This window comes from Mixophyes fleayi, chromosome 3 (genome assembly GCF_038048845.1).
Source record: "Mixophyes fleayi isolate aMixFle1 chromosome 3, aMixFle1.hap1, whole genome shotgun sequence".
Taxonomy (NCBI): Eukaryota; Metazoa; Chordata; class Amphibia; order Anura; family Limnodynastidae; genus Mixophyes; species Mixophyes fleayi.
In genome coordinates this window covers 324,614,390-324,630,305 of record NC_134404.1, presented here as the reverse complement: position 1 = coordinate 324,630,305, position 15,916 = coordinate 324,614,390, and the positions used below count along the sequence as shown (strand labels likewise).

Sequence of the window (15,916 nt, the reverse complement as noted above, 5' to 3'; positions counted from 1 at the left end):
TAAAAAAGGAAAAGTAGAGGTGTTGCCTATAGCAACCAATCAGAGTCTAGTACATTCTAGAAAATGATAGCTAGAATCTGACTGGCTGCTATGGGCAACACCTCCATTTTTTTTTAGGTTTGTTAAATCTAACTCACTGTCTCCTAACGAAATGTCTTTACCAAATGGTAGAATAGTCAAACAGACAATATTTTTACTTTCCTGCACAGATAAGGAGAAACAAATGTTGATGTTAGTGACCCTATAAATGCAGTTCTCCTAGAGAGGAATAGATCCCACTACCAGCAACAAATCTGCTCTAGGCAATCACACTGAAACAGTGATCATGGGGCAAATAATGTCCCTTTAAGCTAGCCATAGTGAAATCACTTATTGTATATGGACCAAATAACTACATTTTATATTCAGACTACATTACCTATTCATAATAAGCCACCATTCCAAAACTTCTTCTGTAACATTGAGTCAGCTACTCTGCACTTAAATTAAATGCAAATATGTAAAGTCCCATGCCATTTTGGGTGGAATTAAGTGAGATAAATACCAAAGGGTATATTTACTAAACTGCGGGTTTGAATAGTGGAGATGTTGCCTATAGCAACCAATCAGATTCTAGCTGTCATTTATTTAGTACGTTCTACAAAATCACAGCTAGAATCTGATTGGTTGCTGTAGGCAACATCTCCACTTTTTCAAACCCGCAGTTTAGTAAATATACCCCCAAATGTTACTTTCCTGTGTTCCAACGATCTGTCAGTTCACAGGCCCCCCTTTCTCTTGCTTGGGTAGGCCTTAATCTGGGGAGGGGGGATGCAGATGGGCAGATGCTTGACAACCACATGTGTTAGTGGATACTGGCCCACTCAAGTAGAATAAACCATCCCCTGCTCAGGTTCCATTAGATGCCTTTTGGGGACCCCACAAATCAGGTAAGTAGCATTTTATTTTGTCTCACTTATTTCCATCCATGACTCCATCACTTTTAGTTTTGGGTGGAATAAACCTTCAGTTCATTTTGCTCCAACTATTTACCTCTGTACAAAGTGACCTTTTCAAGTGCACACAATGTCTGGTTACCACAACAACCAATGTTTCACAGCATTTTTGGTAATGTTTATAGGGACTAATCCAAACACACCTAAAATAAATACCACCCTTAGTTACATTTGCTACCACAACCTAATATGATTCTTCAGCAACTGAAATTGTATTCAACTAGGAAAATAGATTATCACAAGCATTTAGCAAAATGTGTATTCATTCTTACAAAAGGCCAATGTACACAAATAGTAATATTTCTTTTTTTCTGGATACGCTGCAGTTGGTTCAATTACATCATTTTTTTAATTCTGCCTAAAGGTTGTAATATATCAATAGGCTTCTAGATGAAGCACAATAAGAGCCACCTGTTGAGTACATTCATTAGTGCAGTTAACCTTAAACATATCTTTTGCAGCAATAACACTGCTTACTTAATCCTGAAAATTCGGTTTATTTTCATAGAAAACTAAACACATTTTTTTTTAATTTTGGGTCAAATTAAATACAGGCGAATTAAGTCATTTATTTTATTCAAAAGCTGAACATGGCTCCTAGAAAATGGTGGTTCCACTCTTGAATAAATGTGTTAATATGTATTGTGGACCACCACAAGATGGCGGTCCTTTTTTTAAATGTATTGCTGGGTAGCTAAAATTGTTCATATTTATGTTTTTATAATTGTTATATACCTTTTTTTTCTCCAATCTGTTGTTGTTATAGTCAAATAAATGTCTGTATAGTTTTTAGCTACACTTTAAAACTTGCTGATAGGAAGGTGGCCTGTCTAGGTTGGATTGGTCTAAACCACTATAAAAAGGGTGCTTGGACAAGTGTATACATTCCCTTGATGAAGTCATTTGGAGATGAAACAAGTAGGGTAGAGGGAAAACGGCACACATACAGACCAGCTTGAATGTCCGCAGAGCTTTACTGTCACAGTAAACTTCTGGATAAACCCAAGAGGAGCTGGTAACTGCCCGAACCCAAGAGATCAGCTTCTAAATTTGATATGCATATTTGAATCAAATGTATGTTTTTTAATCCTTTTATTCCATTGTTATTAAATTATACTACACTATCCTGCATCCCCTTCTTGCTTTTTGATTTTGCATAGCTTTGTTTTTATTTCATGTTTTGTTATGAAGATTATCCTGTCTAGTATGTTTTTTCTGTGGAGAACTTTTAAATTGCCCAAACAGAAGCTGCTCAGACTGAATGCTGAGTGACTGGATCCATACTTCTCAACAGTCAAACAAAAATAAAACCTGTACAAATTAGGTCATACCCCCAATCCGCCTTGTGCATCGTGGGATCCATCCAAGCCTCACCCAATGGACAGTGATCATCCCCGTTACTGGAAATTAGGACTGACCGTGTAGTGGAAGGAGTATGCAGAACTATGTCCAACTTGACCACCACTGTGGACTGAAATGATTTCTCAGTTCCCAGGCGGCCTAACAAAAACCCATACAGCCAGCTTAGTGCTGTTGCCCCATGAACACATGCACTGGTGGATAAAAGCGCCAGCTTGAAGGCAGCTGACATATAGAACCTGCTGTTTAGTGCAACCCTGAACATTAGACTTTAACTTAAAATTCCATTATTTTTTTTTCATTTACAGAACTTAAATGTAACAGTTTCCTTTTCTGATTTACAAGTATGTTGAAAGCTATCAAGGTTTTGTTTTTTTAGTTCCAAAATACTTTTTTTTTTCCATTGCTGGCAATCCCTCTTTAACATAATTTCAATTAAAAAAAAAAGCGTGTGATTGCACCCTCTTTGTTATTCTGTTATAAGGATGTCATTGTATAAATTGGTCTGTTCCCTTTAATGCATTGTAACCTGACTGCTTCGTAATATCTTGCAGGTGGGACTAGGGCATTGCTCAGTGAGTACATACAGTTTTTGACCTCCCCAGACAGTCAACATTCTCTTTTATGCCAGAAGCATTCTATGCAAAATGGAGAGTAAGCCTTATCAGTGGGTATTCTATTATTGTATGGCGATGACCACTTGGGAGAGAGAAATGAAAAATACTTCTAAAAAAATCTGTTATTTTTTCAACGTACAGTGAACCAGATACATCAGAATGTGGCTTTGCCTGGAGATGACAGATCCACTTTTAAAACCTCACGGTTTTAATTGCTTTCCTGCAGAGACCCTGTGGGCAGTGTAACGCCTCTAATGAGGCCGACTGAGGCAACTGCTTTAGCCAGAAGGATTAGAGGGCAAACAAATATGGGGAATTAAAAAAAAAAAAAAATGCAAATCCTTCCTGCCACCGACTAAATGAATGTATTTTATATCGTCGATCATCTAACAATGGTTAAAGTGGCAATATTTGATATTGCAAACCACACTAACGTAAAACCTTACTTAGTTGTGGAAGAGATGAGAAGGGCACCGTCTTGTTTGCCGCCTCAGGCAGATGAGCTGCTAGTCCGAGCCATTTGTGTGATACAGCAAATAGCATGAGGCATTGGCTGACATTGAATAACAAAATAAATAGAAAAACATTTTGCAAGTATTAATTTAAGAACTCGTTGGATAATGTCCTGCCGTATCGGGCAGACTTAAACTTGAGTTCATGATAACACTGTACAAAGCTGTGGTATATGAACGTTATGGGCAGTGCCAGTAGGACAATGCCACTGACCACACATATTCCTCCAAGTATTCGGCCAGGAACAGATATAGGGTACATATCACCATAGCCTACGGTGGTCATAGAAATAATGACCCACCAGCAGGCTGCCGGTATGCTTGAGTAGTCCTCGTTTTTGGTCTCAAGGTCCAAGCCGTGCTCGAGGAGCTGAGCGAGTGCCCCGAAAATGGCCATGGCGACACAGATAAAGACCAGCAGCATGACCATCTCTCTGTAGCAGCGTTTCAGAGTGAGGCCGAGGGTCTGTAGGCCAATGAAGTGTCTTGCCAGTTTTATGACCCAAAATATTCGCATCATCCTCAGGACCCTCAGGGTCACCCCGGCTCTCTGAAGTTGCGGATTTTCCCCCGTCAGGATGGTCATGAAAACGGAGATGTAAAAAGGAGAGATGGCCAGTAAGTCAATGATGTTCAGGGGCCTTTTTACAAAGTCGCACTTGTTCTTTGAGACAATGAACCTAACGATGCACTCTGCCGTGAACCAGCCAATGCAGATTGCTTCAATTATCCTGTGGAAATAAAAACACATTGAATTATTTATCTTAATGGGAACATTTATAAGAGCATCATACGCCACAATAAAATTGATCTAGTCTCCTTCTGAAATGAAGAAAGAATAGCAAACATTCTAGCACAATATATTTATATAGTTACAAATGTAAAGCACAACTAAATTAACTAAAGAAGCACAACTAAACTAACAGAAAATACATGTTAAAATGCGAAGCACTGGAGTCAAATACGATGTTCACTCTTACCCTGACATTCCACTTTGTTTAAACGTGATGTGTGACTGTGTGTATCCATCGCCTCCATCACAATCGGTAGAATAACACAGGCAGCAACCAAGATGGAATGCCTAAATTCTAGACATGAATGAAACAATTCGGCTAAGCTAGGATGCCAGGATTTAGGGGCCACTTAAAACACTGAATGGGTAACATAATGTCACCCATTCAGTGTCTTTATTTCCACTGTGGCATCCACCTCACTACGTACTGGCTGTAGACATAGGGACAGCAGTCGGCAGCTTGCTACCTGCCCCCCCTCCATGTTTGTAATGAGCTGGTAAAGGGGCACTGTGCTACAATGTCAAAATATGTGAAAATAAAAATGAGAGGGTTAGCGCCTATGAGGGTGGGTGTCGACTGGGATGGGGCGGGTGCTTGCCTAGGGTGCAAAGGTCGAACACGCCAGCCTTGCACATGCTAATATATATCCAATATTCCCATTTAGTTCCATATGACTTTTCTAGAGACTATGAAGGTATAAAAGCCTATATGATATAGTCTCATATCACCATATACCTACTACTGTCTTTGTCTCTTTTGGTGTGGGAGTGGGTGTGGGTGTATGTGGGGTGATTCCACAATAGACACAGCAGCCAGCTTGGACAATAGGCTGGCCAGGCTAAAAAAATAAAAAATGAAAGGTGCCCAGAGTTGCTAGAACTGTATGACTTAGCAGGTTGGGAGTACCTCCAAATCCTAAAATCAATGTAAAATCAAATGACCTTTGAAAATCAGGTGGAAAACCATACAAATTAAAAAAAAATCAAAGATCCACTTTAGCAAAGAGTATTGCTATGTGTGTGGCCAATGATGTGCCTAATCATTTGCATTCCCATAGATGCCTCCATCTTGCCTTGTAAATCCACTCAATTAGCTGTAAAAATGAGCGCATTTGCGCCAATCTTAGTGTGTGACATAACAAAAAGTTGTTTGTACTGTTGGGGGTAAATTTATCAAGCTGCGGGTTTGATAAAGTGGAGATGTTGCCTATAGCAACCAATCAGATTCTAGCTGTCATTTTGTAGAGTGTACTAAATAAATAGCTAGAATCTGATTGGTTGCTATAGGCAACATCTCCACTTTTTCAAACCAGCAGCTTGATAAATTTCCCCGGTGGATTGCGGTTTTGCACATTTATAAACAAGTGTTATTGTCTCCCACAGATATATCTTTCCGAAAGCAGAGAACATACATGCTGACGATTGTTTATATCAATATTAATTTTTAAATATTATATATTATATATATACTTTTTTGTTTCAGGCAAGATACGCTACGCAAATGGATGATAAGAACAGAATAAAGAAGACATACCAACCACTGACTAGAAAAGTAGGCATGAAAATAAAATCATTGTGTAAAACTTTCGTCTAACGTATTACTTACAGTTACTATATACAGTGTATTGATTTTTTACGATATGAAATGTGTCATCTGAAAAGGTAAGTGAACAACGCCAAACTATAATTAATTCTGTAAGGAACGGAGAAAGGTCAGTGGGCTCCCTGTTGCATTTCTGCATGAACCTATGAACAGCTAAACACCCTGGCGAGTTGGCCCACGTCACGGCTTCTCATAAGAGTTCAAGGCCATGTCATTTATATTTACTTATCAGCTTCTAATTCAATATCTATGTTGATAGAGAAGATTTTGTGGCATCTGTTGGAGAATAAAACCCAATAAATTGTCTAATGGACTGGAGCGAAGTATTGTTAAACATAAAACAGGTCTCTATGTTGGTTTTAGTTGCACTTTTCATGTGAATGACATTTGAAGGTATTGTACTCTTTTACTGCTGGAAATATCTCGTATTTTATTCAGCATAAGGCTGGCAACTTTTGGCCCTGAGTGTAAATGGCTCACAGTGCAAAACCACTATCTTATGTTTACAATACCATTCAATTATAAGGAAGAATGCAGATGTGATTATGAGCCAGTAATTATGATATTAGTTCCTTAGGAGACATAGGGGGCTGTACGTACCAGCAGATTGTGGCCAGTGGCATCTTATCCATGATGACGCGTTTCTCATAACTTGGCTCCGCCCACCAGTGCCAGGGGCAAACGCAGGATCTGTAGAGGGGGGTTTCCACACCACACCACCAGTGGGCGTGACCAGCATGCATGGGGGCGTGGCTATATTAGACAGTGCTTGGCGGCTCTCCAACTCTTCCTATCCCAATAATATACACGGGCAATGCTGTGTGTACTACTGTTAGGTGCACGCAGCTTCCCTTTTCAAGCAAAGCCGTGTGAAGCAGATGCAGGGTTTAGCCACCTCAATTATACAGTGCCTCCGGCTTGGAGGGAGGTTTCCAGGCACTAGGAAACCCCCCTTGGTTTGCCTATGAGTGCGTGTTGAAAATCACATCCATACATAGCGGAGGCAAGGCCTGACGATGCAAATCATGTCACCACCTGCCCACTTCATAAGAAGTAAGTGGGATACAGATGGGTGGGCTGCTCTTCTAGAAGGCCGGGAGGACTCCCCCGATATTTGCGAGTCTCCCAGACATTTCGGAAGAGCAGGTAAGTATGTTTCTGGCTCTTTTGGGTTCACACATCTGTAGGTTTGGTGCAAATTTGTTCTACAATATCTAGACTATCAGCCCAAAATGCTAAATGAACTGCCAGTTATATTTAAATGTTTCTAAAATCATTTTATTTGTTTGCTTGTTTTTTTTTTTTTTAATGGAATGAAATCCAGACCGTAATGTGTAAGTAAGATATAAATGCTTTATCTTGCTCATTTAAAAACAGTATTACCATTTCATCAGACATTCAGGGGGAATGCTTTGCAATATCCCAGAAACAAGAGACTATAACTATGTGGTAGTAGAAGTAAACTACTCTCTGATGAAATCTTCTTATAGCTACTTTGCTACCTCTTCACATTGTCAGCTTAAAAATCAGGCCAAAACTCATGTATTTAATGCACTAAAGAATTTAGAGCACTCTTTGAAGAAAAATATTATTGGTTTGTTTTGGTGCAATTAAATTTTTAAACTAAAAAGTGAGACTTCTGGTTCATTAAATACATAATAAAATGTAAATATGAAAATGTGTATGGGATCTTGATGATAATACATCTGACAAATGTTAGATTTGCAATCCTTGTAAACAGAACTACTGACTGATACGTTGCAACTGAAGACGAGCAGACAGTTTTAAAAATGTGAAATTTTCTACAAATATAAGATTTTCAACGTCACTGATTTGGTATGCAAAAGGTACCAGGAGAAATTATGTAGAATTTGGAACAAAATTGTAATTATTTTTCAAACTAAGAACATTTTGAAGGGCTGATTTATAAAGACAACATCATCAAAAGCAACAAATTGAACAACTATTTTTACAAAATATTTTGTCTTTGTTTTTCAACCATTAATAAAAACTGATCCCGTAAATCAAATGATAGCCGGTTTGCCGATCTCTTATTCAATGGCTTTGCTCACCAATTGAAGCTCAGGAAATACATATAATACACAATAATACAATGCATGTATTTATATTTGTATGATACCAAGGTCTTAATATTCTCATGAATTTCGTGGAATCCCCGTGGACTCCTGGGATAGTAGCCTACCCTCGTGGACCCTGCGTCTACTCTCGTAATGAGAATGAGGCAGGGCCATGATGGGGCGAATCGCATCATCTCACCCTACCCCTCCGACCTTACCCTTTGAACCTCCCCTCTGGTATCTCCTGGAGAGGAGGTCACGAAATTAGGCAAGTATAACTGAGGATCTAAGCAGACCTAAACCATTCCAGTTAACAATCTCCCATAGGAAGTATAGATTTTTATATACTATTGTATATATTGAAAGCCAGGGCTGCATTTAGCGGTCGGCCTGAAAGGAAGGGACCTGGTCATGTCAATAAAGGGCAAGCCCACTGGCACCTCTTTGCAATAAACATAAAGGCAGAAGTTGATGCCCCATTTTTGGGGCAAGCATGCATGTAGCCTCACTGCCTTATCCTGTCTGTTAGTCCCTGCAGTTGTCTTATTCTCTCCAGCTCTCCATCCCAGCCTCATCGAACCATCCCAACAGGGGTTCCTAAGAGAGATCCATTACCAGTAGTGAGAGAGCAGTTCAGTTCTTTTGTCACATTGTTAGGGTCTCATGGTTTAGCCCAGTGGTCAGGTAACAGGAGTTAATTACTCCAAATGGGGTAAAAATGAAATTCCTGGGGGTAATGCTGCCGATTCACATGCTGTCAGTTGGATTGTAGACCCCTTTAAATGTGAAATTGCTGTTGTACCAGAAGAGCCTCAAGGGTTGGCAGAGGCACTTCTTGAGCTTCGATGCAATAATGAAGCACGTATTGCATTTGAAAACAAAGCAGATCTGTCATATTTTTGGATGTCAACACCTGCAAAGGCATTAAAATTGCACATGAGGAGGCAGTCAAAAAGTTGCTGCCTTTTGCAACAACCTACCTTTGCGAACAAGGATTTTCCACTCTAACGAACATAAAAACAAAGCTAAGAAATCGATTGGACGCTGAAGACTGTATTTGCTTTGACATCTAAATGCCCCAATATTGATGCTCTTGTATCAAAAATTAAGCAACATCATTTCTCCAAAAACTGAAGTTTTGACGTTGAAGCTTTCAAAGAAAGTTTGAATAGATTCAATAAAATTTTGAATTCCTATAATTAATAATATATGATTTCCTTCCTTTCAAATCAAGGGGGTAACGTCGGCATATCTAAATATATTTTGGGGTAAAAGGTAAAAAAGTTCCCTGACTTGGTTTAGCCAATAGGAGGCCAACACTCACGGCACCCAATAGAGTTGAACCACCTTGGGAGCACAGGAATATCTAGGGAGATTTTTGGTAAACTAAGGCTGGTGACCAAGGTTCCTGTTCGGCTGATTTGTGTGAGAAGACTAGTGTAATTCACAACATTGGGCATCAATAAGTCCAAGACATCTGGAAAGTGATTTCTATCCCAATATTTAAGCAGGGATCACCTTGACTAGTACAGAGACGGCTTCTTCAACACTGCATTCAGGAGTACATTTAAGGGAGAAGAATTATATAAGCAACCGTGGGTCATCGCTGCACCATTTTTAATCTCATCCAAGTAGAGGCTCGCCAATAGCTGGGCGGGGCTAAGGCCCCATGCTGACTGCTATTAGACCATTGGACTGTCATTCTATTCCCTAGGGGAACTTGTGTCTCAGGAGGGAGCTAAATGCTGGTAATATTACCTGATTGTTGCGGGATTTCCCTATATTCTAGTGGGTCCTTTTACTATTTAGAGGGATTGTTGTGTTGTGTTGCTGTGAACCTCCTGAATGTTAAAAACAAACATGTATAATTTTCACCATTCAAGGTGTGAGCTAAGGTTCCTACCTTTGTACCCACTAACAGCCTAGGTGGCTGCTATGGAACCTGCCAATGGGGGGGCCCAGTGATGCATGTGTATCCACTCAAGAGGCCCCCACTCTGTTCTTATAAGCCTGCATCGATGTTGGAACATGAGAAATGGAGCTTTGTTTGAGATTTCAATTCTATTTTGATAATCCTAAAGAATTATAATGCATATCAGAGAGGAAGTGGAATCCCAAACACCACTCCGCTGGCACTGCTCCATCCCTCTGTCCCTGTGCATGCTCTGAAAAGCAGAACAGGGGTAGATATGCAGCCCTGGTCCCCCCCCCCCAAAAAAAAATTATTTGCTAGTTACACTCCTGCACAAAGGCCTGAAAGCAGCATTTTGTGGGTTGAACCAAAACTTGTGAGAATGCATCCCATCAATTCACTAGGGGCAGCACAGTGGCTTAGTGGTTAGCATTTCTGCCTTACAGCACTAGGGTCATGAATTCGATTCCCAACCATGGCCTTATCTGTGTGGAGCTTATATGTTCTCCCCGTGTTTGCGTGGGTTTCCTCCCACACTCCAAAAACATACTGGTAGGTTAATTGGCTGCTATCAAATTGACCCTAGTCTGTCTGTCTGTGTCTCTGCTCCAATGGGGCAGAGACTTATGTTAGTGAGTTCTCTGTACAGCGCTGCGAAATTAGAGGCGCTATATAAATAAATGATGATGATGACTAGGGTGATCATCACGGCAGTGATGTCACTAGTTGCTAGTGAACTGATTGTGTGTAGGTGACAGGCACAAATGAAGAAGTGTAAAGTGTGCAGAGAAATCTCTTCCTGTGTGCTAACAGGTATGGCTGGTATGTATAGCTGCAGGGATGTTAATATGCTTTAAAAATGTATACAAACCAGGCACTCTCAAGTGTAACAGACTCTCACAAGTGAAGCGATCTCTCCCATAACACAAACACTGACAGACCACACTTGCAGGTAACAAGCCTGCTTTCTGGCAAAATAGAGGTTAAGTCTTTAAAAGAAACATTCTACAAAGCGCGCCTCGCGAAGTGGTTTTTCTTAGAATTGTCAATGGTGTCTATGGATCTCATTCTGTTTACCAGTATATACATACATGACATTTTCCAATGTACACTTCCCAGATTGGAATTTCTCCCCATGCAAATCAATGTGGAATTGCTGAGAGTGATAATGTGTTTATGAAACAAGACAGACTGAAACTAACCCATTCAGCAGCCAAAGAATAGCTCATGCAGTCTGCACTGTTTTTTTCTTTATATAACAGCTCTACCCAGTTAGTGAAATAGAATGTGTAAATATTACACTGCTGCAGAACCTCTTATAAAATACAATATGGGCAGCATGGTAGCTAAGTGGTTAGCACTTCTGCCTTACAGCACTGGGGTCATGAGTTCAATTCCCAACTATGGCCTTATCTGTGAGGAGTTTGTATGTTCTCCTCGTGTTTCCGTGGGTTTCCTCCGGGTGCTTTGGTTTCCTCCCACACTCCCAAAAACATACTGGTAGGTTAATTGGCTGCTAACAAATTGACCCTAATCTGTGTGTCTGTCTCTGTCTGTGTGTTAGGGAATTTATACTGTAAGCCCCAATGAGACAGGGACTGATGTGAGTGAGTTCTCTGTACAGCGCTGTGGAATTAGTGGTGCTATGTAAATAAATGGTGATGATGATGATGATGATGGTGATTTCTAGCAGCACCTTGGGCTGGGTCACTGGGCCACCTGCATTTGTTTCCTTTAAAATGTCCCTAATAGACTGGCGAGTCGAGTCTTGCCCACCGGGCAAAAATTTGCCAGTCCTCCCCTGCGTTTATGTAACCCTTCCAGTACTCATATAAACACTTCTGGTGAGCAGTTTGCAACATGAGTTTCACCCTCCAGTAGAAAAATCTATCAACATGTCCCCAAGTCGTAGTTTGTCTTCTCTCTGAAACCGCAATTATCTTTGACAGTAAAGTAGAGTACACTGTGTATGACAGAGAGGGGCCACGGGTCACAAACTTTATGCCAGTGCTCTAAATCTGTCTGGTGTGAACTACTGGATAATTACATTTTCTAGGGCTGTACAATCACAGATGTAGGAGGGGGTATGAGTAGGTGTTCTTTCTTTACAACCCCATCTACTTATTATAATATATGTTTTACTATCTAGAATCTTAAAATAAAACTTATGTACGTAACAGAGGGTGCCCCTGATAATTTTACTACATCTACTTCATGGCTTACTAAATCTTTTCTGACAATTTTATATGATCTGACCGCCAGCCATCATTTCTCTCTGAGGTTTTATTGTGTAGTTTCCATATTTCTCATAGAGAGTAATAACCAAAAATGCCCACAAAACCAACATTGTAGCGCCTGCCTTGTGCAGTGTATCAGACAATAAACATTACAATTTTACTGATCTCATCTTGTGTTTGTGGAAATATTAGTCAGTACATTTTCTTACGGTTGGTCTTATTGATCAAATTACAGTAATTACTGAAGACCCTCTGGGGAAACGCTTGCTGCCCCCTTCCTTACCCCCCACCTCTTCACCCTTAGACTACACACTCTGCCATTGGGCATTTTCCATCCATCACTCACATCAACCTTGTTATGTACAACTAATGCATGTATTCCCCATTCCATCACCATAGTGTATTTATATCAAGCGTGAATTCTCAACCTGTTCTCCAGGGGCACCTTTGACAGATCAACGGATTCTCTAGCCTATTACATTTAACTCATAAGTTTACTGAAGTAGTAAACACTAAGAGATAGATAGATAGATAGATAGATAGATAGATAGATAGATAGATAGATATTACTCATAGATAGATAGATATTACTCATAGATATAAGATAGATAGATGTAAGTTTACTGAAGTAGTAAACACTAAAAGATAGATAGATAGATAGATAGATAGATAGATAGATAGATAGATAGATTACTCATAGATATACAAAGGATAGATATAAGTTTACTGATGTAGTAAACACTAAGATATAGATAGCTTGATTGCTAGATAGATAGATAGATAGATGGATAGATAGATAGATAGATATAAGTTTACTGAAGTAGTAAACACTAAGAGATAGATAGATAGATAGATAGATAGATAGATAGATAGATAGATATTACTCATAGATATAAGATAGATAGATATAAGTTTACTGAAGTAGTAAACACTAAGAGATAGATAGATAGATAGATAGATAGATAGATAGATAGATAGATAGATAGATAGATAGATTACTCATAGATATACAAAGGATAGATATAAGTGTACTGATGTAGTAAACACTAAGATATAGATAGCTTGATTGCTAGATAGAGAGATAGATAGATAGATAGATAGATAGATAGATAGATAGATAGATAGAAGATAGATAGATATAAGTTTACTGAAGTAGTAAACACTAAGAGATAGATAGATAGATAGATAGATAGATAGATAGATAGATAGAACATAGATAGATATATTACTCATAGATATACAACAGATAGATATAAGTTTACTGATGTAGTAAACACTAAGCTATAGATAGCTTGATATATAGATAGATAGATAGATAGATAGATAGATAGATAGATAGATATGAGGAGATAGTTAGATACATTGAACAATGCATGGTGAATTGTGTGCCACAATTATAGCATGATAAGGTATTTATATATAATGATATTCAGCAAATATAAGATACATGGGGAGTACAAATGTAAGGAGGGGGAGGGGTTGCATGGCACAAATGGATAAATGGTTAATACTTTGTATCTAACTGTCCAGTAAACACACTCACATGTTTGGAGATAGAGATTTGATAATGAGGTCTATGAGGATTACTTTACAAGTGTTTATATGTGAGCTAATCCCACGGCTCTGGAGACATGTTTAAAACTCAGATAACTTTTTGTTTAGTTTCCTATCTGGGAGATGCTCCTTTGTTAACTATAAAAGTGCTGGGGCGCTCCAGCTCCCCCCTTGTGATAATATTACAATATAATAACCCCCCCCCCCTCCACCGGACAAACGGACACTGATAGTATTATGAATTGCTGCTCGTACCCCGAAGGTGCCCACAGACTTGCTGTATACCTTTGCTCCTCCACGCTCCTATTCTCTGCCGTCTTCCAGTCCGGTAAGGTGCTGGCGCACAGGACCACCATGGACACAATGACAAAGAGAATAGACACCACCGCCAGGATCTGAGCTGCCAGGGACGAGGTGGGTTCCTCAAAAGTCCTCCTCATGCGCTCCAACCACTTCTTATCCCCCGGGGCCGGCGGGTCCTCCTTGACGGTGCTCTCATCAGGTTTGCTCTCATCGGACAGGTAGGTATATGTGTCCGACATGCGGTCATCCAGCCTCCTCTGACAGCAGTACTCCAGCTGGGAGCACTCCAGCCCCCAGTAGATCATCTCGTTGTAGAAGGAGAGCTCGCACATCTGGGGCATAAACCTCAGCTTGCCATACTTCACATACATCATGATGAAGCCGAAAGCCTCCGAGTGCCTGTCAAAGAAATACTCATTCCTCTCCTGGTCGTAATCATCACAAACCTCCAGGACGTCCTTCTCGGAGGAGCAGCTGTGCAACCTGCTCACCCTGCGCAGAGGGAAATCCTTAATCACATCCTGGGAAAAGTAATACCTGGCACCCCCGACGTTAAGGATAAAGGAATCCCTTGGAAAGTTCATCGCGAAGTCCGAACCGCCGGCGCTGTCCTTCAGGACCACTCAGGTGCGCAGGACAAAGCCTCACAGGTCTTCACCTGAAAGTTTTAGGATGGTTGACACCTCCTGATTCCTTCCAGCCTCTCTCCCCGGGTGGGTCCACGCAGATGAAGGTGCACAGCATGATTGTCAGGAAGAGAAGAAGATCTAAATGTATCAAGGGAAAGTTCAGATGGAATCCTTGACCCTGAGGGTCCAGTGTTGGTCTCATGGATCCCTGCGCTCTCCAGCCTCTTCCCCACTGTGAAGTGTCCACAGTTCATTAGATCTTCCCCAACACAATATCTTCTCAAGGAAACTTCAGTGAATGAATAGAAAGAGAGGGAGGGAGAGTGCTGAGAGCTCCAGCTCAGCCGCCCGTTCTTCTGTGTCTGGTGAACTTTACTCAATGTGAGGAGCACTGAGGGAGGGGGGACGTGGGGGAGGAGGAGATAGGGGAGGTGGGAGCCTGGCTTGTGTGACTGCTACAGAAACCTCAGAGGTACTTTCCTATCAGGCTGTGTCACATACAAGTCTCTAACCTTACTGTATGTATACTGTACACTGAGCACTGTTCAAGTGTTTACCATGTAACTTACACAAACCTCCCGCAGCATTGTATGTATAATTGTAAAGTAACTGAATATAGATCATAGTCGGGTTTTTTTTCTGTAACTGTACTTATTTACACATGAAACACCTACAGGGAAATGTGTTAAAAACAAATCCCTCTCTCATATCTATCGGAGCTATCTAGCTAATATCTATCTATCTATCTATCTATCTATCTATCTATCTATCTATCTATTTAGCTAATATCTAGCTAATATATATCTATCAACCAGGGCTATCTATTTAGCAAATATCTGTCTATCCATCTAATATCTATCTATCTATCTATCTATCTATCTATCTGTCTATCTATCTGTCTGTCTATCTATCTATCTATCTATCTATCTATCTATCTATCTATCTATCCATCTAATATCTATCTATATGTATCTATCTAATATCTATCTATCTATCTATCTATCTATCTATCTATCTATCTATCTATCTATCTATCCATCTAATATCTATCTATCTAATATCTATCTATCTATCTATCTATCTATCTATCTATCTATCTATCTATCTATCCATCTAATATCTATCTATATGTATCTATCTAATATCTATCTATCTATCTATCTATCTATCTATCTATCTATCTATCTATCTATCTATCTATCCATCTAATATCTATCTATCTAATATCTATCTATCTATCTATCTATCTATCTATCTATCTATCTATCTATCTATCTATCTATCTATCTAAGCTATCTATTTAGCTAATATATATCTATCCATC

The 15,916-nt window shown here is 39.8% G+C and overlaps 1 protein-coding gene across 2 annotated transcripts; it reads right to left on the bottom strand.

The window, feature by feature from the left end:
- Nucleotides 1–2,616: 2,616 nt before the first annotated feature.
- On the bottom strand, nt 2,617–14,967 carry KCNG3 (potassium voltage-gated channel modifier subfamily G member 3). 2 transcript variants are annotated; one of them, XM_075204158.1, is made up of 2 exons: nt 13,916–14,967; nt 2,617–4,214 (listed from the first exon to the last, which is right to left on the bottom strand). In XM_075204158.1, exons 1-2 carry the CDS (start codon nt 14,545–14,547, stop codon nt 3,569–3,571), a joined length of 1,278 nt encoding a protein of 425 aa, XP_075060259.1. In that variant the 5' UTR covers nt 14,548–14,967; the 3' UTR covers nt 2,617–3,568. The 2 variants fall into 2 exon arrangements, with proteins under 2 accessions (XP_075060259.1, XP_075060260.1); XM_075204159.1 differs by having other exon boundaries at nt 13,946–14,967.
- Between the last annotated feature and the right edge of the window lie 949 nt (nt 14,968–15,916).